We start from the raw sequence: 25,650 nt of genomic DNA, 5'->3' as shown, positions 1-25,650 counted from the left end.
CATGAGGGAAGTCTCCTAGTTGAAACGTTTGGAATTTGTGTTGTCTGTCTACAGGATGTCCATAAAGTCTGGATACATGGGGAAAAGCACAATTTAGTCAATTTAATGTTAATGAATAATATTTTCTACATTATTTCCTTGCCGTTCAATGCATAATTTGATGTGCTTTGCAAGATTAACGTGAACTCGATGAAATAGGTCTGAATTGCCGTCGATTTCGAATAAACTTTCTCTTTCAGCATATCTCAGAAAAAGAAAACAAGGGAGAAAGGTCTGGCGAACGAGGGGACCACTTCCCATGACCTTTTCTCCTAATTCATTGAGGGAAATTGTCATTCAACCAATCTCTAACAGCTGCAGCAAAATGGGCAGGGGTCCCATCCTGCTGAAACCAGTCTGGAAGTCCCTCACTCAAACGCTCAATTTGAGGCATCAGTTTGTTTCATCATGTTTAGATAAGTCTCATTAGTTATATGTTCATCAAAGAAGAAAAGTCCTAGCACGGAACGGGGTTTGTCCAATATATTGCCTGTTTCTTTAAACTCGGTGATTAATTTCCTGACTGCTCAGTGGTAGAGCGTTCACCTCTGGTGCTTGGGGTCCCGGGTTCGATCCCAGCCCCCGCCAAGTGAACTTTGTGCTGGACAAACACCGTGTGCGTGGGTTATCTCGGGTTCTCCCGTTTCCTCCCACTTTCTTCATTCCACCATTTCATGCATTACTCATCATCACCGTCTCCTTTAGCCTAACAGGCATAACCGTGGGACGTAAAACTCAGAGATTTCATTTCATTTCATTTCATAATTTCCCGACGGCAGTAAAACAAATAGGTTTGACAATGAAGGTGTCGAAGGTTAAATTCTTGCGCAATTTTGCGATACGATCATCCTTTTCGTCCACTTAAGAGTACCAACTCGACTCGTTCTTCTTTAGTCAGTCATAATTCAACCTGGAAAAATAAACACAAATTACTAGAATTCCCTATTTGCCCAGACTTTATGGACATCCTGTATATGGGTATCTGTTTGTGTGTCTCGCGATAACTCCTGAACGCATGAACCAATTCGAATAAAACTTTCACAGATTAATTATTGGTTTAAATGACCCAACTGCTGTGTCGTCTACAGTGCTAAGTGAAGAGAATAGCACGACAGTACCGATTGAAGTAGTGAGTCCGCCACCACAACTACAGCCACAGCATCGCAGCACACGTAGTCGAAAGCCAGGTGGGCAAAAGTACTTACGAGTACTCCGCACAAAAACGATTTAGAAGCTCCCTCTATTTCATCACAACGGGCATTTACCTCATGATTGCAAGTAATTAAAAAGATGTTTAGCTTTCTAAGCCCCACCTAACAAAATCCAATCGAAACAGCCAAAGAAAAGGACTTCACACTACTACAAATTAGATAGTTAATACGAAGAGTCAGTGAGAAACTTGAAATAAAGTAGTGACAGTTTAAGTGATTCTACTAATGATGTTGACGATGATGATGAAAGCGGACATTGTGGTAAATTGTAGTCGCTCAGTGTAGGGGAGGGAGATTGGTTAAAATGTTGTTTGTAAAAGATAATCCCACGAAATGTCTCCCGTGAAAGGTTGAGAAAAATATGTTTGTGGCCATTGTTCTGCAACCAGTATGTTTGAACTTTTTCTTTTATATAGTTTTTTTTTAACTTTATTTGTCGCACGTAGTTTGATTCCTCGAATGTTTCGTTCTATTATTTTTATTATTGGTTGTAGCTAGTAAACATGCTTATTCTAAGTTAAAAGATATTATAGCTACTCCAAAAGTTAAAATAAGTAGATATTATAGCCTATTACAGCAATTTACAAACATAGACCTAATAATGAATAAGTCTGTTGGATATTAAAAGTGGCACAAAGTGCTTTTAAATGCTACACATACAGTTGAGAAGGTGAAGATTCGTGATTATAGAAATAGTTAAGATATAGAATAAAGAGGTCAATAACGATATTGTGTTTTTTAGTAATAGAGTTATTCTGGACGTGACAGTAATAGTCACACACTTTATGTAACATTGGATATCTAACATTGGCGCAGTCGTTTTGAAGAAATCTACGTTCCAAGAATGTCAACAATTCCGAATTTTCCACCCTTTAACATTGAAACAGATCGTCTACAATGCTACTTAGATCGGTTTGAGCATTTATGCATAGCAGGACAAATACCTGAGGAGAGAAAAGTGTCAACTTTGTTTACAGTGATGGGTACAGAAGCATATGAACAGCTGTGCAATATCTGTTGGCCAGTTTCACCTGCAGAAAAATCGTACACTGAAATCAAGGAAGCAATGAAAGGATATTATGCCACTAAAGTAAATGTGATATCGGAACGTTATCAATTTCACACGATGAAGCAAAAACCATACCAATCAATAACTAGTTTCGTTTTAGACCTGAAAAAGCAATCCTCGTACTGTGAATATACATGTTGTTTAGAAGAGAATTTACGAGATCAGTTTGTCTTTGGTGTGGCAGATGAAGGGATAAGGCGTAAACTATTAAACACCAGAGATTTGACTTTTCATAAAGCTACTGAAATTGCACTAACGATGGAAAGCACAGAACAGCAATTGCGGTTATTCAAGCCTGGTACTGACCATAAAGTGAATTCAATTCAAACCGTGAAAAGTCGTTTTTCAAACTTCACAGATAATCGGGCATCCAGTTCCAGCTCATCATCACCTAGAGCATCTCCGAAGCCCAGGTCAAGTTGTAACTATTGCAGGTTAACACATAAGAAAGGAGCTTGTCCTGCTTGGGGGAAGACTTGTCTCAAATGTGGAAGAAAAAACCATTTTGCACTAGCATGCCAGTACGACAGTTTTGTGACACAAGAAGTTAAACAGCAAACTCTTACTATAGATGAAATGCCGTCACAGAATAATAACGACAGTCAACCAGAACAGGAAGAGTTGATCAATTTGGCTAGATTAATGCATTTAGACACCTTATCTTGTGGAAAGGAAGAAAGAGATAGATTGATGATCCAGACAAGATTACTATGATTACAAATGTTTAATAAGAAGATTTAAGATTTAGATTGTGATCCAAGTAAGATAGGTAGATTATGGAATACGAATAATTTAATGAACCAAGGATAAAGGAAAGGTACAGATTAAGAATAAACAGATTGAACAAAGTAATTGTGTTATTAGGTATTTAACAAAGTCAAGTCAAGTTCGATAATTATCTTTGTACTACGTAAAATTCTGGTATTTCTGCTGTTTTATATTTTAATTATCTTAATGTTATGTAACTTTTTGTGTACTTGTCTTATAGACCTACCAAATATGAGATATATAATACCTACAACGCAACATTTGGATAATTCGAGCATGGGCACGATCCCTGCTCAGACCACCCATCCTGAGTGAAGTTTTTCTGGTTTTCCTCAGTCCTTTCAGATGTATGCCGGGATGGTTCTTTTCCCGATACCTTTCCAATTCGTAGACTTATCTTAAGGGCCGATGTGATGTCGGAGTTAGAGGCTCGAACACTACCTTTGCTCCTTTCCTTGAACTAATAAATAAATTTATTTCTTAAATAAACAAATAAATTGCTCGAATGCATTGCCCATGCTCGAATTATCCAAATATCGCATTGTAGGCAGATGCGCATATTTTGTTCTAGTATTCCATTTTAAGAACAGGTAGTGTTCCATATTAGGAGCGGGGTGTGCCTAATATGGGAAATTGAGTTTCTTTCAATTTCGTAATATTGTAAAAAATCAATAATGTGGAACAAACTTTCATACATGTATTTTGTTTTACAAAGGTACCACAAGTATTATGATGTATAATATTTTTATTCTGGAATACACGTTTCTGAGAAATAAAGAAGAAACAAAAAGTATTCCATATTCGGTACCTTTACCCTACCATCTTCTTTCTTAACCTTCTTTTCAAACCAGAAGTGGCATAAATAAACCATTTTCGGTTTTAACGTTGGTTGTTATAGAGTTAAAACGGTAATAGATAGAGAGAGGGATTTTCTGTCATCAAATAAGCGTCCTAAGAATACGTTGCATCTTCACTCTAATCTCTCTATTAAGATCGGCTGTGATATCTTTTCCAAAAATATAGTACATACACTGTTCCCTTCTTTCATGAAGTGTTGCTATGTTTCAGTTCCAAATTAAGAAAAAGTAAATTCAAACAACTTCTCATCTTGTCTATTTCTTTCTTCTATTGAGATAGAGCCAAGGATTTCTTCATCTTTATATTTTGTCTCATAGATAATAGCCAAGGGTGAAAGGCACCACTGGGAAACTCCACGATAGGTGAAAGCTACACACACAATATATATATATATATATATATATATATATATATATATATATATATATATATATATATATATATTTGGAACCTTAATATGAGGGAAGAAAATATACTCAAAGCAACACCATACGCAGATGTTAATTTCAAAAAAGAAGAACCTTCATTACGGGACATGATATACTTTTTTATAAAGCACAGAGAATTTTGTGACACTTTTCACCTCTGGATAGGACATTGACATAAAAGTAAGTAAGAGTTTTGGGATAAATCACTGTGATAGAAGCTGGTGAGTATATGAAAGAAAATGACTCAAATTTCTAAAATTGACCTACGTACGTAGTAATAGCGTGCTTCTTTTTTTTTTTTTTTTCATTATTTTATCTTCTTTCACTGACACAACTGGTTTTTCATCCACGCATGAATTAACAATTACGTCCAAGTGGAAATATGATAAGACCGAAAGATGTAATACAAGTTTTTCTTTTCACTACAACAGAGGTCATATAAACAGGTTATATAAATATGTCCTTGTTCTTTGTCAAATTATATTAATTCTGATTGAAAGGCGAAGTAGATTTTTTTTTTTTTTTTAATGCGAAGTGGTATTCAAGCACGTATATGTCTTGCTGATGTAGTATGAATAACTGGAGTAAGATCGATTTGTTCTAACTATATAGATCAAATGGCAATGATAAAACAAATACGTGAGATACATGTTACATTCTAGAACGGAATAGACTTAATCGTAACACTTCTATTTGATTGTAAACATTAAAAAAAAATCTATTACGGTTCTTGTACTGCTTCAATCCATAGGTTTTAATAAGAAGAGTTTGGCTAACACACGTTGGGTAGTGAAATCGTAAAACTGTTGTAACAAGCATTTTTGAGCCTTCCGTGAGGCATGACAGGGAGCTGAATACTGTTGCCTCAAGTAGGGTCTTCGAGCACTCGCCCTCTGCACCCTAGAGGCCCTCAAGAGCGCGGGCTTAAGCTCGACCCGGCCACGGACCGGACTTAAGCCAACAAAGCGTATATCAATTCAGGTTCGGGCTGTAAATTTTTAAATATACAGCCATATTTCTTGGATTTTTTCGGGCCTAACTTTGTAAAACAAAATGTACAACGATATTTATTTGACTGCTCTTTCTGGAGAACTTTTCAAGCACAACTGCAAAATTAAACCTTTAATTACTGTAAATAAAATACAATCTTGAGTTAATTATTAAGTTTCCGTAATTCGGGCTTACTTCGGGCTGATTTGATTATCACATGAGCTCGGGCCTAAAAGCTAAAACATATTTCGGACTCTGGTCGGGCTCACATTATGAATTCGCTGGCCGGACCGGGCCCTGGCTAAAATTTCTGGCACATGCAGACCTCTACTGCACCCAAGCCTTATGTACAGAGTTCAGCAACTCCACGAAGCTATTCGAATTTAGCTTGAGTCCCTCAAGCACATGTAATGGCATCACATCACCCTCACTGGGCCCAAGACCCAACACTATCACATTTTTGGGGGAAGTTAATGAACATTTAAGGCAAACCATTTATTGTTCTAGGAGTGATATAACTGGTTTTGACAAAAGTTTCTTTTTCATCAGAGAAAAAACACATTGTTCCAGATTCAATGTTATGCACTAGTTTTTAAAGGAGCTTCTTTGAGTTGATGAGGCGGTTTGCTCGAACCTTTTCTGTAAGCGATTGACTTTTACGCCTCTTATATGAGTGATGCGAAGGAAATTCAAAACGTTTAGCACTTAGTAAATTTTGTAAGTACCACAGAGATGGAATTTAAAATGAATGTATCTAGTTCTCTTATGTAGTCTACCTCTACCTACATAGCAACACATTATCTCCATCTGTACTTCATACTGAAGATCCCCGTTTTTCTAAAAGCTCTATTTTTGTTAATCAAAGATGTTCACAACAAGTTTCAGTTTATTGTCATAATAAAAATACTTTGCGCAAAGCTCGTCTTCCAATTTTGCTAACAAACGAAACTTCGATGGTGCTAAGTCCGGAGAGTAAATGATTCAATTACCAAATAGAATACGGTCCTGGTGAGCAATTCACATTTGTGAAGCGATACATTATGTTGTTCTGCAGGAGAATACCTCGATTTCACATTACTCTTCTCTTGAACTTGATCTTTTCACTTAACATAAAAAGGAGATCGCTGTACCTATCTACACTTAAAGATAAAGGATTTGGCGCAAATGCGTGAAAGCATTTCGGCATCGATTCCTACAATTACCCCAGCAATGTTACAACGTGTATTCAGGTGCGCCACGGAGAGAGGACAACTTTGCTTGGATATGGAATGCGGTCATGTCGAACTGCTGTGATTTCATTGACTTCCAGTGTTTTCTTCGATATTATAAACGCTTCATTTGAATTCACGCTCCTTCCCAGAAATAGGTACTTCACGGCACTCTGTATTTATTTATTTATTTATTTACAAGACTTGTAAAAATAATACAGTGTTAAGTAGCAGATAATATTTATTGTTGTTTGCCTTCTTCTCAAAATGAAAAACATGCTCCTTATAGTGACACATGTACTGTTTGTAAAATGTAATGCAAAGTGTTATTTCAGTTCAGCAGTAGAGAAACAATGGAGCTTGTAGCTTGTTCAGTTTGACTGTGGTGCTATTTCGGCCGGTTCGCACCGGATCGCTAGAACCGATTGTTAAAATATTCCTTTTTCGCAGAATCCTTTATTATACCCAGACATAACATCAAATTTTACCCATTTATACTAGTGCTGTCGAAATCGGTTTTTGAAAAAACCGAAAACCGGTTTTTGAAAAAAGTGAAATTTCATAAAACCGAAATGTCGGTTTTGAAAACCGCATTTGCGGTTTCGGTTTTGAAAACCGCATTTGCGGTTTCGGTTTTAAAAACCGCATTTGCGGTTTCGGTTTTGAAAACCGCATTTGCGGTTTCGGTTTTGAAAACCGCTTTTGCGGTTTCGGTTTCTGAAAACCGCATTTGCGGTTTCGGTTTTGAAAACCGCATTTGCGGTTTCGGTTTTGAAAACCGCTTTTGCGGTTTCGGTTTTTAAAACCGCATCTGCGGTTTCGGTTTTGAAAACCGATTTTCTCAAAAACCGAAAACTGCAGAAGTCACAAAAATTCGACAGCACTAATATCAAGTAACGACAAGGAAACAGCAAAGAATCTTTCCCATCTTCGGCTCACAGTTGCCAGATGGAGGGAAATTTTCCCCGGCGTAGGGAAAAAATGCTCAAAATTTGCAGAGGTGAAAGAAGAGTATTCTTTTACAATTGGCAGAATAAAAAAAAATAAGTTGCAGTTTCTCAGAAAGAGGCACGGCTATCGTTATTGGGAAGTAAAAAGATATAGAATAAAATATGATCGGTGTTCCCTTCACGTATGAACTATTGCAGGTGTCTGGGACTTGCGATAAGAAACCAGTCAACACATGCAAAACCACAGCATTCACATTTATCGGAGTGGCAACAAATCAACAATAAAATTGTGAATTGCGATCTAAATTTTTTTCTTTTCTTTTTTCTAAGAAAGGGAGGTGGTGTTTTTTTGTTAACAAAAGAAAGAGTGGCAGTACTATTTAGAAACAAAGTGAAAGAGTAATGATAATATAAAAGATCTCAGTCTAAGTGGATGAGATTTCAAATTGAATTTCATGAGTTGCAGGTATAGTGATCTTAAATAGGGATATACCTTATTTTCTATTTAGCTTAGTGTTGTCATATTACCCGATTTTTGCGGGTACCACCCGATCGTCAGGTTCTATATTCTTCCCTTGCTATCTTAATCACGAAAAACCACCTGCTTTTTGGGATTGGAGAAAAATCTAAGAGGACTTAGTGAATAAAGTGTTGGTATATTCAACGTAAACCGCTACACCTTTGACAATCTTAATCGCGATTGAGTTAAATTTGGAATTGCGCTCAGGCTCAGGCTGTGAGCTATCTGAGCAGTGCGCGGGTGTAGGGCCATTCGCTAATAAGAGATCTGCTCTAATGCACAATAGTTTTCTTTGTGTAATTCATGTGTTTTTAATGTAATGTATTGGAGGTTCTATACGAATGAATATTCATTTGTAGATGTTGTGACAAACATACTTGAATTATTCATGCCTTCATAAGCTACAAGAATGCCGAACGACAATTTCAAGTGTAACTTTAACGACACTTATAGAAGCGAATTTACGTATGTTAGCCAGGGCAGAACTCAGTTTGAAGCAAAATGTACACTCTGGAAAACTTAGTTTCGTTTGAAAAGTAGGCTGCAGGGAAGCAAAGTGGACCCCACCTGATTTTTATATATTTTGTAAACTATTTATAGATCACGAGGAACACGAATCTGGAGTTTTGACATTCCGACTTTCGGAGCTCGAGATATTAAAACTAAGTTTAATATAGATATATTCTCTATACGAAACATATTATGTCCTGTGAGATATATAAATGTAACCAAAAAAAAGTTCTGTCGCTTTTTGTGAAGGTCTGTGTTCAATTGATCCTTACACCGTGAGTTGAATGCGAATGGAGAAAAGGCGAAGGTCAGATGTTGGTGTGGGTATATCCAACATTCTACCTGCTTGTGGCAGTTCAGTTACAACGTGAACTTGTGTAAGGACAGAGTGAATATGGAACCTCTACAGAGCGTCATAAGGGTGTGTATGCTGTACGAGTTCAAACTTGGATCAAACGCCACTGCAGTGGGGCGGGAGATATCTCAGGCCTTTCGTGAAGGTGTCGTGATTACGCAGACAGTGCAAGGGTGGTTTAGAAAGTTTAAGGACGGTGACAAAACACTCACGAAAGACGCACCACGTGCCGGAAGACCAACACATTTACAAAATGAAGATCTTCAGGTAGCAATTGAGGTGAACAGTGGAGAGACCTGTGAGGAACTGGGGCTAACATTCAATGTGAGTGGAGAAACCATCCGGCAGCACCTCCATCAACTTGGGAAACACTACAATTTGAGTCTATTGGTCCCACATGAATTAACTCCGGGCCAGAAGACTACGCGTGCAAACACCTGTGTTTTTTTGCTGTCTCGTCTGAGGAAGAAGCCATTTCTGGACAGGATGTTGACATGTGATGAGAAGCTCCATGGCGTCGTCATCATTCGTTAAAATCCCATGAACTGGTTCCAAAAGCTGAAACCAGTAATGCAGTAGAAAGTCCTGCTGTGTGTTTGGTGAACTGCTCGCGACATCGTGCATCGGGAACTGCTACCGGCTGGTCAGAGCAGAACATTAATGCAACTGTCTACTGTCAGCAGTTGAGCCGTGTTCAAGAAAAACTCAAAACCCTGGAGCCAGCACTTCTCAATCGCTAAGGGGTTCTCCCGTTACGGGACAACGCTAAGCCCCACATGATTAGAGTGACCCAGGACACCATCCTACGCCTTAAATGGGAAACACTATTGCAACCGCCATACTCCCTGGACAGTGCACCGTCCGATTATCCCTGAACCATTTCTTGGACACTCACATTAGAGAACTAAAGTTCAACTCCGTAGTAAAGGTGCAAAATGCACTTGATACCTTCTTTGCTTCACGGCAAACCAAGTTCTACCGCGAAGGAATCCATGCCCATCCCGAACATTTTTCAGAAGGTCGTTGATACTGATGGGTACTATTTTTGATCTTCCAGGTTCGTCTTAGGCAGGGGTGTAGCCACGGGGGGCCCATCGGTGCCAGGCTCCCCAAATGATTTCCTGGCCCCCCTAATGACCAGATGTTAAAACATCATCGTGAGATTACTTCGCTTCAGTCATTTAAAAATAACAATGTTTACATATAATTAATAATTTACGGTAAAATAGTACGGAAAATTAGTATTTTACCATACCGATCGCAAAATAGTATGGTATTTCTTCCTTATAGCGATCCGGAAATAGTATGGTATACTTTTTGTGACAGTAGATTACACAATTTACAGCGATTTGTATTTGACAGTTTGAAGACAAACGTTTTGATAAGGTACTATAAATTTTATGAAATGAAATGAAATCTTTGAGTTTAACGTCCCACGCCTATGCCGGTTAGGCCAAAGGAGACGGTGATTATGAGAAATGAATGAAATGGTGGAATGAAGAAAGTGGGAGGAAACGGAACCCCGAGAAAACCCATGAGCACGGTGTTTGTCCACCACAAAGTCCACACGGCGCGAGCTGGGATCGAACCAGGGACCCCTGAGCCACCGCGCATAAAACAATGCAACATAAAACAATGTTACTATACTAAATCGTAAGTACATTATATCATTTATATGCTGTAATTAGTGTTTCAAGAAAACTTTTTATCAGATGGAAAATTTGGTGAAAAGCAACGTTTTTATTCAGTTTTTCAGTTTGGATTTCATTCGCTTTTTAAAATGCTATTTCTTGTAAAACAGGAAGTGAGATATAGCTGTTAATAAAATAATTACGTCTTTTTAGTCACGAATAATAAATAAACCTTTTTTTCAGAAAATCTTAAAATAAATTAAGTGCAATTTCAAAGAAAATCAGCCTTATGTATAAAATTAACCAAGAAAGTTCTGTCGCTTTTTGCGTAGGTCTGCGATAGTTGGCCCTCACTGGCGGCCGGGTTTCGTCGAGTCGAAACATATATCTCGCGTCGGGGTCGAGAACTTCGTCTTGGTCCGCACTTCTTAGATTCTTCGCGGAGAATCGTGAAGGGATCAACACGAACTGTCGCCAGTCATGTGCATGCGGTTATTATTATATATTATTTTTTGCTGACGAATTGTTCCTAAAGTGAGCTCCGAGGGTCAAGAATAACCTCTGCCTCAACATCATGACGTGAAAAATCTTGAGATAAGTGCGATAATTGTATGGATTTAGATGACAACTGTCGTCGATCATTAGAAAGTGAGTATGCGAGAACTATGAAATAAAGTAAATAGACACGCGTCATTTTGTTACAAAATTACATGGCGATCACATTTTATCTAATTCCAAACAGTTATCGTCGAATATACACGGTTAAAGGAGCACTGTGATTGACCAAATTAAAAAGATCTTAACGATTTATCCCTTTACAAGCGACGTTTCCTTAATCACCATCGTAGCGAAGTAGGAAGAACACTTGCCTAGTAATCATAAGGTTGGTGGTTTGAGTCCCCTTCGGGGTAATTTTTTGGTACTTTTTAAAAGTGTTTTTTAGACTCACCTTAATGTAACTAAATCACACATATTGCCGATTTAACATTTTGGGGGAGTAATTTTGTGGTTCATTGGCGTTTTGTCGCATCTCTGCCGCTGGTGGCATAATTTTCAAAACGGTAGAGGGGCCACCGGGGATCGTCGCTGCGGCGCCGCCAATGTTTGGCGTGATGTCGCTAATTGCCCATTTGTGGTCCACCGACGCTTACGGCATGGGGACAATTCAGTGTGAGTGGCGAAACCATTCAGCAGCACCTTCATCAACTGAGGAAACACTAGAAGTTGGGTCTATGGGTCCCACATAACTTGATTCCGGGTCAAAAGGCAACGCAAGCAGACACCTGTGTTTCTTTGCTGTCTCGTCTGAGGAAGGAGCCATTTCTAGACAAGGTGTTGTCATGTGATGAGAAATGGGTCCTGTACGAAGTTCCACGGCGCCGTCATAATTGGTTAGCATCCCATAAACGGTTCCAAGACAGCCGAAACCAGTACTTCACCAGAAGAAAGTCCTCCTGTGTGTTGATGAACTGCTCGTGGCATCGTGCATCGGGAACTGCTACCAGCTGGTCATCGCATCAATCCAACTGTGTACTGTCAGCAGTTGAGCCGTGTTCAAGAGAAACTCAAAACTCTGGAGCCAGCACTTCTGAATCCCAAAGGGGTCCTTATGTTACAGGACAACGCTAAGCCCCTCGTGGCTAGGATGACCCGGGACACCATTTTACGCCTTGGATAGGAAACACTATTGCATCCGCCATACTCCCTGGACATTGCACCGTCCGATTATCATCTGTTCCCTTCCTTGGACAATCACTTTAAAGGATGCCAGCTCAAATCCCAACTAGAGGTGCAAAATGCACTTGATAACTTCTTCACTTCACGGAACACCAACCTCTACCGCGATGGGATAAATGGCCTTCCAGAACGTTTGCAGAAGGTTGTCGATCTATTCTTGATCTTCCAGATATGTGTTAGGTGACATATGAATGTCCGGAGGTGGTGGGTGAGAAAGCGATAGAACTTTCTTGTTTACCTATATAGATCGGTTCTGTGTATTGAAATAGTTATGCACAAAGGTATAATGTTTGGTCGGGGGCAGTAGTTCTTGGTTAAATATAATACAAACTATCTGTAATATAATTTATGAAATTATTATTATTATTATTATTATTATTATTATTATTATTATTATTATTATTATTATTAATAATAATAATAATAATAATAATAATAATAATAATAATAATAATAATAATAATAATAATAATAAGCTAAAACAGTGTTTTTAGTTTTCCGGAAGGAAACCAAAATTTTCCAGTTTTTTTCAGGCTTCAAAAACACTAGCTGTAACACATTTTTTCTTTTAGATTGTAGCTGCCCCCCTTCAAAAACGACGGGCCCCTCCTACAGAAACCTGCTGGCTACACCCCTGGTCTTAGGAGACATATCGATGTTCTAAGGTGATAGGTCAAAAAGCGACAGAACTTTCTTCGTTAATTTTATACATACTATGTAAAACTACTGTATAAGTTCTAGTATCTCGAGTTCGGGAAGTCGGAATGTCAAAATTCCTTAAGATTCGTGTTCCTCGTGCTCTACTTTACAAGATATATAAAAATCAGGTGGGGTCCAGTTTGCTTCCCTGCAACCGAAAAGTACCTTGGAAGTGTCATCAAAGAAGTAACTAAAAAAAAGTGCAAATGATCCCAGGTCAGTATTTGTAACACACAAGTTCACATCAGTACTTACGGAGTTCTAAACCGTAAGAAAGTGGGAGGAAACGGGAGCAAATAAAAAAAGTTGAAACACAGACATAAATCAATACAATTGTCTCGATCGATAGATGCTTTCACAATTGTTAAAAGGTGTAATTAAAAACATTGGTTTCCGCTTTGAAAACCGCATTTGCGGTTTCGGTTTTGAAAACCGCATTTGCGGTTTCGGTTTTGAAAACCGCTTTTGCGGTTTCGGTTTTGAAAACCGCATTTGCGGTTTCGGTTTTGAAGACCGCTTTTGCGGTTTCGGTTTTGAAAACCGCATTTGCGGTTTCGGTTTTGAAAACCGCTTTTGCGGTTTTCGGTTTTCAGAAAACCGGTTTTCTCAAAAACCGAAAACCGCAAATGTCACAAAAATTCAACAGCACTAATTTATACCCAGGAGTCGTATATTTTAGTTTAACTATCTTTGTTTTTGGAAATTCTTACAGCTAAAGGGTTAAATATATTATCTCTCAGAACAAGGTACAAGCTTTCATTTCTTAATCTCAAATGCTCAGATATCAAGAATGAGAACTGGGATCACATGAGTGTAGTGCTGAGAATTATTATATCTGAAACGAATACATAACATTGTCAACAATCGTCGATCCATTGCTGGATTAAGGTCTTTCCAATATCTTTTGACAACCATTTATCTTGGATAATTCGTTTCCAAGATATTCGCAGTGATACCTAATTTGTCATACCATCTTGCTGTGTAGGTCTCTATATGTCACTTTTGGTATCTAGTAAAAATTTTGCTTTTGTTTACCTTGTATGGTTTGTTTTCTAAGAGGGTTATATTTATCTACGTATCTATCCATCTGCTATCGCGGTGGCTCAGTAGTTGAATGTTTACTTCTGATGCATGTGGTTCTTGGTTCAATCCCAGTTCGCGCCAAGTGAACTTTGTAGTGGATAAACACCGTGTGCACCGTGGGTTTCCTCGAGGTTCTCCCGTTTCCTCCTATTTTCTTTCATTTCATTCATTTCTCATCATCACCGTCTCTTTTAGCCTAGCTGCCATAATCGTGGGACGTAAAACTTGAAAGATTTTACTTGTATCCATCTATTAATCTCTCTTCCCTCTCGATATTATATAGGACTAGTTGTTTAAAAAAATTAGAATAACACCACTGGTTTCACTATAGTGGAATAGAATCAAAACCCAGAGGAATAATTCATAAAAGTGGTTTCTGCTATGAATATTCAAAGCATATTTAAATATTCCATTTTGTTTTCATGTGAAGTAAAGGCAGTTAAGAAAAACAAACGCTTAGTAAACATAAAACTGCATAATTAGTTTTATGATTTGTGGAAGTTTTGTCGTAATAGGCAACGTTAAGTCGTGGAATATTATTATGTAATAAGAATAAATAATTTCCCCAAGTTTTTTTTTCTGGTAAAGGGTACGAAGAACAAGCTATTGTTTATAAAATTGAAAAATAGAAGTGAAGGCCTTTCTTACTACACGTGTCGACAAAAAGTGATTAAAAACTTAGAACCATGTATGTAATTGTTGAAAGAAGTAATTAACCCTTGATCGTATTTTCACAACTTTTAATATTATCACTGTCGGATATGATTTGCATGAGATTAATTAAGCCATGCATATTGCATAATCGATAATATTCTAGTTGTCATTATATTTTGCGTCTAAAGTTAACAATGCAAATTATCTAGAATTTGATTGACTGCATGCATCTCTTCAACTATATTTTAAAGAAATTCAGCATTTACTTTCTATATACTGTAAAATGGCCAGAACTCCTGTAACTGTATAAACAGGATTAGTTACTATCAGTGCGGACAGCAACACTTACCTAACACCTGTCAGAAACAAGTGTCTAAACTGTTCTGCACCACATGCAAAGTAAATGGGCAGTGAACTGGAAGTAGTCGATATCAGGAAAGACTATTCCAAAATGCAAACAATCATGTAATGAAAATACTTATCCAACTAACTGTAGAGAATTAAAAGAGACCCATATAAGATAAAAAGAAGAGAATAATCTCAACAGTAATGAACCTAAGGATATGGGATTCACACAAAATCAACCAGCTTACTGAAGAAGTTAACCGGTCAGAATGAAATGACAAAATTTACAAGATAATATTCTAACCTGGGTAGGCAGCACTCTCACTCTATTACACATGGATGGTCACCAAAAGCGGTGTTAGAAATTTTCTGCTGGAGGGGAGCAGGCCTTTTGGTCAGTCTCGGACTTTTCATTTCAGGAATACAGATGTTCATGAAGTCAGGAATAAAGATGGTGAAGCTGTCAAAAAGTTGGGGGGAGCAATCCCTCTCATGCCACCCCATAACTCCGCCCATGATGGCCACCAAGATCTGATAACTATTTTACGCAGCACCACAGACGACATCTTTAACGAAACAATAAATATTATGAAATCTAGTGAAGGCATTCTCTACATAGGAAAACAACATTTCACAAGGTAAAAGAAAGAAAACCCACAACACCACAACGAGAGATATCTAGGAGCATCATCATCAGAAGAAGATAAACAATAAAAAAGGGAAAATCTGCGGCAAACTACGTATGATTTTCTTCAACATAGAGGGAGTTAGACAAAAAAATTGAAGAGCTAAAAACCAACATTAAGGACCATGAATACAAATAATATTACTAAATAAGACTATGCTAATACCCAAACATTCTCTATACATACTTAGATATACAACAGTACGCAACATTAGGAAAAATGTAACCAAAGCCGGTGGAGGTACGGCGATCTTAAATAAACAAGGCATTAACTTTACTGAATACCCTCTACCTGCTGAACTTCAAAACAATTTTCAAACCCACATACTTAAATGCATTCATTTTGATAATCTTTTCTATCTTGCTACCTTCCATAGCTCTCCTCATCTGAATGTTGAGTACTCGTATCCTTCACTGAATTGCTTATCAAAATTTAAAAGAATTATCACTGCCACAGACGTCAATAGCCAATATCAACTCCTGGATGACCCAGTTCACCAATCCAAATGGCAAAATAATAATTGAATATCTGGCCATGAGCGCATGGCTCACTGTAAAAATTCATGGTCCTACTAGTAGAGCCCGCGGACCCAATGAAAACCAGATAAAATACCTGCATTACCAAATATGCAATCCGTCACCAAATGCCAAATTCCAGATTTTGACTTTAGATACGATCATGCTATAGTTTCCTTCACGAGTGATGCAAAACACACAGAATATAGAAACAATAAGTTTATTCATGTGTACCACAAAGCTAATTGGGAGGAATATCAAAAGACTTTAGGTAATTTAATAACAAACATAATTATAGGCAATACAAGGGAATCTATTGAAACTGCAAATCAATGCCTCACAGAGGTAGGGTGACCAGACGTACTATTTTCGCAGTACAGTACTGTTTTTCAAAGACCCGTCCTGCTTGTTGCGAAGATGCCTGGAAAATCGAGAAATATTCTTTTTTTTAAATGTCCTGCGAAATGTCCTGAGAAGCAATATATTAATGTTTCATTCTTTATTTACATTTTGAATCATAGGCTTTCTTTTCCTGAATGATGAACCGCTGAACCGCTGTACTTTTTAACATTCCTCAAAAGATTAGAGGAGAACAATCAACAAACCATTGTTTTGCAATACATTGTTTTACTGAGAAGGGCTTGTTGAAATAAGATTTCTTTAAGAAAGATATTTTTTTTTTTTTAAAAAAAAGCAAGACTCACAACACTCTTGCAAGCAAGACCAAGACCAAGACCAAGACTGGGTGTGCAAGACCAAGACCAAGACCAGATGTACAATCCGCGGCAAAAAACCTGCAACATGAGAATGTAAGTTTATTGCGAAACTACGCCTAACAGCACAGGGAATGAACATAACGTCTAAGTGGAACGAATCATGCCAGGATAAACCTCGGCCTCCTCCCGTGCACACTTATTTTGAAGCAAAAGACTTCGTCATTTCACAATAAACTTATATGCTCATGTTGCAGGTTTTTTGCCGCGGATTGTACAATACCAAGACCAATACCAAGACCAGATGTACAATATCAATACCAAGACCAACACCAGATGTAAAATACCAAGACGAAGACCACTCGGGTCTTGATCTTGGTCTTGCATTTGCTCATCACTACTGATGCCTAATCATTATAATTGATACAAAGAAGTCAAAGTTGGTGCAAAATATTTTATTCTTGTCTCTGCTGGGATATAGAATTCTCCCTACGTCATTGACCTCGCAATTTATGTACTTTCACTCCAGGCTCCGCAAATCAACAGGACGACCCTAACCACATGCATCATAAGCAAATAAACCATGTTTTAATTATATAGAAAATACACATTTTACTTAATATTGAATAAAATATAAGATAGAGAAACCGTGAATTACAGAATAAATACGTGTATTGATAAGTTGTTACTGATAATGCGTTAATCTTATCAAATGAAACACTGAAAATAGCGATATCAAGTTTGTTTGCTTGCCAGTAGTTGTTACGTAAGCCTGTAGTTAACTTTCTTATTGCTATTATTATTGTGTTGTGAGTTATTAGATTTTACTCTCGTTAGAACAAGAAGAAAAGTGCAGAAAATGTCTCTAAAGTTTTGTGCAAATCTTTCTTTTATGTTTCAAGAAACGCCATACCTTGTAGAGCGGTATGGGTTAGCCAAGGCAGCAGGATTCCGTGCAGTGGAATGTGCACGACCGTACGAAGTTTCTATCGAAGAAGTGGTAGCTGCAAAAGACAAAGCTGGGGTTGAACAAATTCTTATAAATGTTCCACCAGGTGACCTGAAGAAGGGTGAAAATGGAATGGCAGCTATTCCAGGTAGAGAAAGTGAGTTTAATGAAACTTTCCAACAAGCTGTGACGTATGCTAAAGCTCTTAAGTGTAAACGAATTCACATTACGTCGGGAAAAGTGGAAAATCCAAAAGACATTCATATGCAAACTTACATGAAAAACCTCAAACAAGCTACTAGTGTATTAGAAAAAGAGGACATACTTGGTTTAATAGAACCAATTAACAATATCACTGTTCCAAATTATTTTATGAATAGTTTTGAAACCGGTTTACAAGTGGTGAAATCTATCAATAGTCCTAATTTGAAACTGCAGTTGGATATGTTCCATTTACAACACATTAGTGGGAATTTAACACATAATATCAAAAAATATCTTCCGTATGTTGGTCATATTCAAATTGCCCAGGTTCCCGATAGATATGAACCTGATACACAAGGGGAAATTAACTATCCGTATGTATTTTCTTTACTGAAGAATTTAAATTATGACGGATGGATTGGTCTCGAATACAAGCCTGCTCAGAAAACAACTGAAGGGTTGAAGTGGATTCAAGAATACGGGTTTCAATTATAAACAGATGAGTGTTTGAATGACTTTTGATTTGGGTGATGATGTTGACAAAATGCATAAATTGCTAGTGGTGTGAAAAAATAAAGTGAAATATTTAAATTAACTTTAATTGTGAACATTTTCATCATAATCCGGTTTAATTCTGGTATCCATTTGTTACAATGATGGGATAGTAAACATGAGTGTTTTGTTGTGTGCTTGAGTATATGTGTCTGTTCATCTTGTGTATGAAGGACAAACTTAATTACTATTCACAAAAATGTTGTCCCAAAATCATTTCGGAAACTCCAAAGTTGAATAATTACGTTTACAAATTTATATTAGAAGGAGGCTGAATGTGTTTATGGGATATTTCTTCATTGTAAAATGTGATCAAGTGCGTTAAGTACTACATTAGTTTTTGAGACCAAATTTTAAAACATAAGAGGATGGAAACACTCGAATGAAAGTTAAATGACGTTCAAGGTAGCAAACCAAACACTCTAAGTTTAAAATAGGGCTTGAAGAAATTTAATTTTGGGACAGTGACGACCTCCATGTTGAATCGATCCTGATAGTTTTACTATACCTATTGTCACTTCATTCTTATAGCTTTCCATGTAAAGATGGATTCAAGTTGGCGGCAGTCATCCTCATATTCCCCATAGCATATCCTCTTGCTCTTTAGAATTGAAGGGCGTGGGGGAAAAACAATGGTAATCAGTATTTGGAAAATGAATGAGATGAATTAAAAAAAAAATCAAGCTTCAAACTGACGTGTTGAACTGTGGAAAAAGTTCAAGTTTCAAACAACAACACATTTATCTGCAAATAATCTTACAAAATAAAGATTTGTGCCAAAGATTGAAAAAAAAAAAAAAAAAAAAAAACAATTTGAAAACTTAAAAATTGTAGCAATAGTATATAAAGAAACCCATCTTCGGGACGATCTCGTGAATTTTGATGGATCATTTCCTGTAATAAAATTTATAAATACAGAACTTGTCAAACCGGGATGGAAAGCGTTGGAATCATTTCAAGAGAATATTTCTTTTTGTTACAGTATTTGTTTCCAAAGGCTCGAAACTCTTTGATCATCAATGTTTGTGCTTATTTGTTAACCAGTAAGTAGCATATGCAGAATTTCATTAAGGAAAGGAAGGGAAGGAAGAAGAAGAGATTCAAACTTTCAAGTTAATATAATTCAGGATATTTGTGTTTATAGTTCTTAATATTGGAAGTATTTATATACAAGGTGGCCCAGAACTGTATACACTCCGTACCGATCAAGCTCACTGTATTTTATATCATTTCTTATTGTTATCAAATAGGTCGACCTAGTTTCTTTACTATTTGCTCTCAACTTTTTTTATTTTTTTTTTTTTAACTTACAACTTAAGCCCGGAAAAGTCGAAACAAATAAATCCATAAACTAGAACGTTATATTTGATCAATGCAGGGGTGTATACCTACTTTTGGGCCATACGTATATACAGGTGTTCTGAAAATGGCGCCCACAGACAACAGAGCGCTATTCTTCGGTTCAATGCTATATAATGTCATATCCTCCGTGACCTCCTTCAGTCGCTGTGGGGAATCAAAATTTCACTATGTGGCTACGTTGCGTACCATTATCATTATTCTATGAATCCACCAACCATTACATTGGTTGTTACGCTAATTAGTGATGCTAGTGTCAACATTTATCTACTTTAATTGTCATCTGGAAAGAATCGATGGGAGCCATATCACGTGTAATGTGGTAAAATATCACGGTATTGTGATGATAAATTTGTTAAATTATAAGTTAATATAATAGCTAATAGCATATTTACTACATTTGTTGATTACCTTGTAAGTACAGTAGTAAATGGTTATGATTTTAGCAATTATCGCTTAAGCTATTGCGGGAGAACAGGAGTAACCTTTTGATTAAACACAATAACTAAACAGTAATTAACCTAGGCTATTTTATTTTATTGTAATAATAATAATACAAAGTGGATGAGCACCTTACAGGGCTATTCTAATACAAATACAATTATTAATAGGCATATGGGTCATCCACAGCGAGAATTAGATGCTCATGTATTAAAAAATCTAAATATGCTGCGTAAGATGCATAAATAATATGTTACATTGAGATACAATGCCTTGGCAAATTATATAGTGAATTTATAAGCAATATTCTTACAAACAGATATTAAAAATGCTTTATAAAAATAGCTTCTCTTCCAAGCAACTTATAGAATTAAATGTAATAATTATTATAATTGCAACAATTGTAATAATTATAATAATAGTTTCGGGTTTATCATAACCTTCGGTTATGAGGATTTGATTGATATGTATTGCCTTCCATAATTATGCATCAAAGTATAAAAAAACATGCAATAGATTTATACAATTTACATTTTTGGTCCATTAATGTTAGTTAAAAATAACAACAATATATTTGCGTTATTACGGTGGTCAATTACAACTGCACCACCTGCTCAATACTGTCCAACTTAACAATACAAAACAAATCAAAACGAAACTTTAACCAATTAAACGTAATTAAAAAAACCGCATCAATACAACTAAATAACTAAATCCTCTGGTTTAGAAACCAGGAGTTTTTATATGCGCCTCATTTGTTATTTTTCCTCATGTTCTTTAAAACCAGTGTATTTTAGACTATATAAAATAGTTTTAGTGACGTATGCGGGAAAACACTTGCTTTTACATTTTTTTCACAAAACTGTTTTTGTTATATAATTCTTTTTTTTTCTTTTTAAATTTCTGGTGTCCTTCTCCAAGTTATGTTACTATACCAATAATAACTTATTTGTGTTACTCGTTTTTTTTTCTTTAAGGTAACTACATTTTTATGCACTAAAACAATATTGGAATCTAATTTTCGAAATTATAAAAATTTCGATCAAATCCTTTAGGTTTCCGTAATAATATGTATATTTCGCTTTATTTTGACTTGCAAAATAATGCTCTTTAGTCTGTGGGAGCAATATGTAGGACACCATATATATATTTCAAGGGAGGATGAAAACTCGGAAACGACCTTTGCGTACGTACTGATTTGAATATCTACCTAATGTTAACGCTGCTGAATACCTGCACCATCTTCGCTTTTTAGCCCATTGCTTTATAAGGAAGATTGCCTTTCTGTTTTCTCTGGAATAAGCTGGAATTTTAATGGTTCGATTTTACTTATCTCTTCTTCAAATCTATCTAAATTCACTTACTTCGTGACATTAAAATTTTGAGGTAGAGGATAATTAAAATGTTTATTAATCAAATGTAATTATAAGTAATATTAAATTTATGTATAACACATTCATTTGCGGAAACAAAAGAGGCGCTTAACTAGGTTTGAAGAAGAAATCAGTAAAATTACACCATCAAATTCTACTTCATTTGAAAGAAAACAATGAAAAATCATTTAGGTGAAGATTAAAGACGGCGCGGCGTAAGTAGTCAACATTGTTAAGTTGTAAGATTATGGTCTGTAGATTATTAAGACTCATCGCTGATGTTGCTGGCTTCTTTCACAATATGTATTTAAATACTGTAACAAGGTTTAAGTGTATTTCACAGATTTCAATAACTGAAAGAAGAGAGGCGAAATGTGACAATATATTGTGGTAATGAAATAAGGCAAGAAAACGTGAAAATAATAAGAGAAAAGAATTAGCTAAATCCTAAGATATAAAAATATGAATGCCAGATCAGTGTCTAAATGAGGTGTGATAAAATATACACTGATGAAACTTAAGGACGAGATACATAAAGTAACACAAAATATTGCATGGACGATGGAAATGATTGAAAGCCTGATAGCATGTTGCCAGAGGTCTCACACATGTTCACAGCGCAAAATTGTTTTTTATGCAAATGTTCACACTTGCATGGGGGTGATTTCACTCCCTTATTCTTCATGGATTGCAACTCCAAACAATAGGGTTATTTTTGCATTTTGAAGAAAGGTACTCACCAAAATCAGTTAAATTTTGTGAGAGTTATCGTCAATTAGATGAACGGACAGATAGACAAATATACAATTGTCAGTCAAGTCGAATGGTAGAAGTTTCGCTAACATTCGCATCAATTACAATGATTTCGAAATGAAATAAAAATGAGATAGAAATGAAATGTTTATTTACTTATTCATGCTTAGCATATCTTTCCAGCACGAAGGCTACATGAGAAGTGAACCTACATTTTAAGGTGGAGACCGAACCATCGTAATGTGTTCAACATTTTCATTCGTTCCCACCGTGGACCTCGTGCGCCAAAGGTGTGCAAGTTAACCACTGGACCAGCGAAGGCCTAAAATTTATGGGCCTTATGGAGAGTAGTTCTGGCGCGTGATTAGTGCCATACTAAAGAGTTCGACTAATATATGTTTCCTACAGTAGTCAGGTCTTTAGTATGACGCTAATCATACGTCAAAATGACTCTGTATAAGGCCCTATATCTTGTGTGCTCGTAAATTGTTTTATTCCTATCGTATCTTTAAAAGATACAGATAGGCAGAGTCGAAGCCAAGGGGTTGATGACTTACACCACAGGCAGCTACAGTTCTCCTCTGAAATGTGGCAACGCAGTGAGCGCTATGCTGGTAATCAACAACCTTCTACTTGACCTAGTTTTTAAAATAATTATACATTCTATAGACAATCTTAAGATTCTGTTTGTTTAACATTTGGTGCTTGCACATTAAAAAAATCCTAATATTCCGCGTTTAGTTGCAGGAATAAATTAATTAATTTTGAAGTATGCACTCTATGATCACCTGTTGAAGAATGATTGCTATTGGTGCCAGTGAGAAATTAGAGGACGGGCTTGCTACTTCGCATTAAAACTTCACCCGCCAGCCAAATCAACTGGTCCCGAATGTAGTAGATAATAATGTTGGAGCAACACAAAAATAGTGCAAATGTAAATAATGACTATATAAGAACTTACGTTAGTACATGTAATAAGTGAGAACTACTTAAAGCATGGTATTTTCACATGGCTAGTTGAGCTTATAGCATAAGAAACACATTTCCTTGGACATGTTTTTTTCTTCCCCTTTGACATTGTAGGTTTAATACGAGGTATCCTCTACATGTTCACTAAAATCAACAATATACTTAAAAAAAAAAAAAAAAAAAATTTGAAATCTGGACATATCAAAATTCCTCATAGGACTTCGAGTTTCAGTCACTCTGTATCAAAATTGTTGTGGATTTTTGTTACAAATTCAGGATATTAAACAAATGAAGACTTGTGATAAAATAATATTAAGGTTTCTTCTTTTCGTCCAGCTGTATGAAAAAGAAAAAAATGTTCATTTTTACGCAGGTAGGGAGCTAAAGGCTTTTCCAGTGGGTCGGATTTTTATTATTGTTTACAGTTGAAACGGGTTTTGACACCTAGCAAAATTAGAATCACACGTTCTAGGAAATGTATCAATAAACTATTAATAGAAAAAAGGAAAAAATGTTTTAGGAAGCCCATTTATTTGACTTCGCTTTTATGTGTGTAGATAAAAGGTACGGACCACCGCACTGGACATTCTTGCTCTAATTTCATATACTAAATCATATTGTGCTGGTTATTTGTTATTACTAAAACATTTATTTATGAAATACGAACAAAATTAAGTTTTCAGAAAACATCGTTCGAAGAAAACTCAGCCTCAAAAGTGAATTACCTTTTGTGAACTTTTTAAATGACAATGACTATCATGTATAAAGGTTATGCAGGGTTGGAAAAAATACAGCTTTTTGAAAAAGAACAAAACATGCGTTTAAAACATGAAAAAGGTGTTCAAAATGTTTTAAACATATTTTAAAATCTCACAAAAAAACATGTTTTAAACATTTTGAACAGTTTAAAACATGATTTTACACATATTTCAAAATCGTGTAATAACGTAATAACTTCTTTGCCCTTGCAACCAATCTTTTCATTTATTTTATTCTCGTTCAGAGTATATATTGTGTTGTGTACAGAATATTTCAGTATAGTTTAGTAATTCTCAACTTATTTCATATCACAACCCCTTTTATTACACCCTCTTGCCAGTGACGCACATAAGTATTTTCTTGGTTGTGATAAGCTTTTTAGGTAGATTTTAAAATCTATCTACTATAGAGATATCACACAATCTATCAATATACATGGTGAAACAAAAGCTCACCACCCTTGTGCGTTAAGAACTGGTTGAGGGAGAATAATGAAACTTGGAAGTGTGTCTGACACATCAGATGGCGCTATCAAGCATGCTTGCTTGGTATTCGAAATTTCAAATGCAAAGGAATCGTGTTTTAAGGGGATCTCCTACCATCTCCGCTTAGGTTTCTAACTCTCCATTTGATAACATGTAAAATTTAATATGGTAATTTCTAACAAAGTATTGCAGGTAATAACTTGAAATTTTTAATGCAAATACACAAGACCCATATAAATCCAACCACGGTCTCCAATTTACGTTACATGCGTTAGATTAATTGCAATATATTCTTCAGTAAGTTTGGCAACAGAGAATAAAAAGTATGCTGCAGAGGGGAGAGGGCTGACCATCTGTTTGCTTGTTAGCTGCTTTTAAAAGGACGCTCTTACCAGAAAAATCACGTTGTGATTCTCACTTCTCAGTGGTTAGAATGGTCTGGACTGGAAGAGCCCAAAACCTCTTCTTTCTTCCTTTCACGGTTTGTTTGTTTCTTCCACCCCCTGCTGTCACAAGAAGACAACTTGTTTCGGAAAGCACTTTGAATTAGTAGCGAAAAGCCAAACTGAATGACACCACGGACGGATTAAAGGGAGGGGCGGTCACTCCCTCCGAGAACATTTGAATACTTTGAATAATCGGAGTAAGAAACTAGAAATTGCGTAATCTAATAAGAAAAGTTTGTTGAAGTATACAAATCAAGACGCATTTTAAGTGTCACAGCATTGTACTCTCATCCCCTCCCCTCCCAATTCCCTTCTGAAGAAGTTCTCTTTTGTTTCTCTGTTCCATATTAGCCTTTACACTTACACTTTCATTATCCAGTATTGATTTTTA

At 36.3% G+C, this 25,650-nt stretch overlaps 1 protein-coding gene and 1 pseudogene across 1 annotated transcript; both read left to right on the top strand.

Annotated features, from left to right (window-relative positions):
- Window positions 1-2,094: 2,094 nt before the first annotated feature.
- On the top strand, window positions 2,095-3,033 carry LOC145667765 (uncharacterized). The gene has a single exon (XM_081735206.1). It carries the CDS (start codon window positions 2,095-2,097, stop codon window positions 3,031-3,033), a length of 939 nt encoding a protein of 312 aa, XP_081591332.1.
- Window positions 3,034-17,729: 14,696 nt separating this feature from the next.
- On the top strand, window positions 17,730-21,431 carry LOC145668552 (putative hydroxypyruvate isomerase pseudogene; annotated as a pseudogene).
- The last annotated feature ends 4,219 nt before the right edge of the window (window positions 21,432-25,650 follow it).

This window comes from Thermobia domestica, chromosome 13 (genome assembly GCF_964235325.1).
Source record: "Thermobia domestica chromosome 13, izTheDome1.hap1.1, whole genome shotgun sequence".
Lineage (NCBI taxonomy): Eukaryota > Metazoa > Arthropoda > Insecta > Zygentoma > Lepismatidae > Thermobia > Thermobia domestica.
The sequence above is the reverse complement of the archived record's forward strand: the minus strand, read 5'-3'. Positions and strand labels throughout refer to the sequence as shown.

Excerpts from the sequence above, each read along its gene's own strand:
- LOC145667765 (XM_081735206.1), top strand. The coding sequence starts at position 2,095 with ATGTCAACAATTCCGAATTTTCCACCCTTTAACATTGAAACAGATCGT.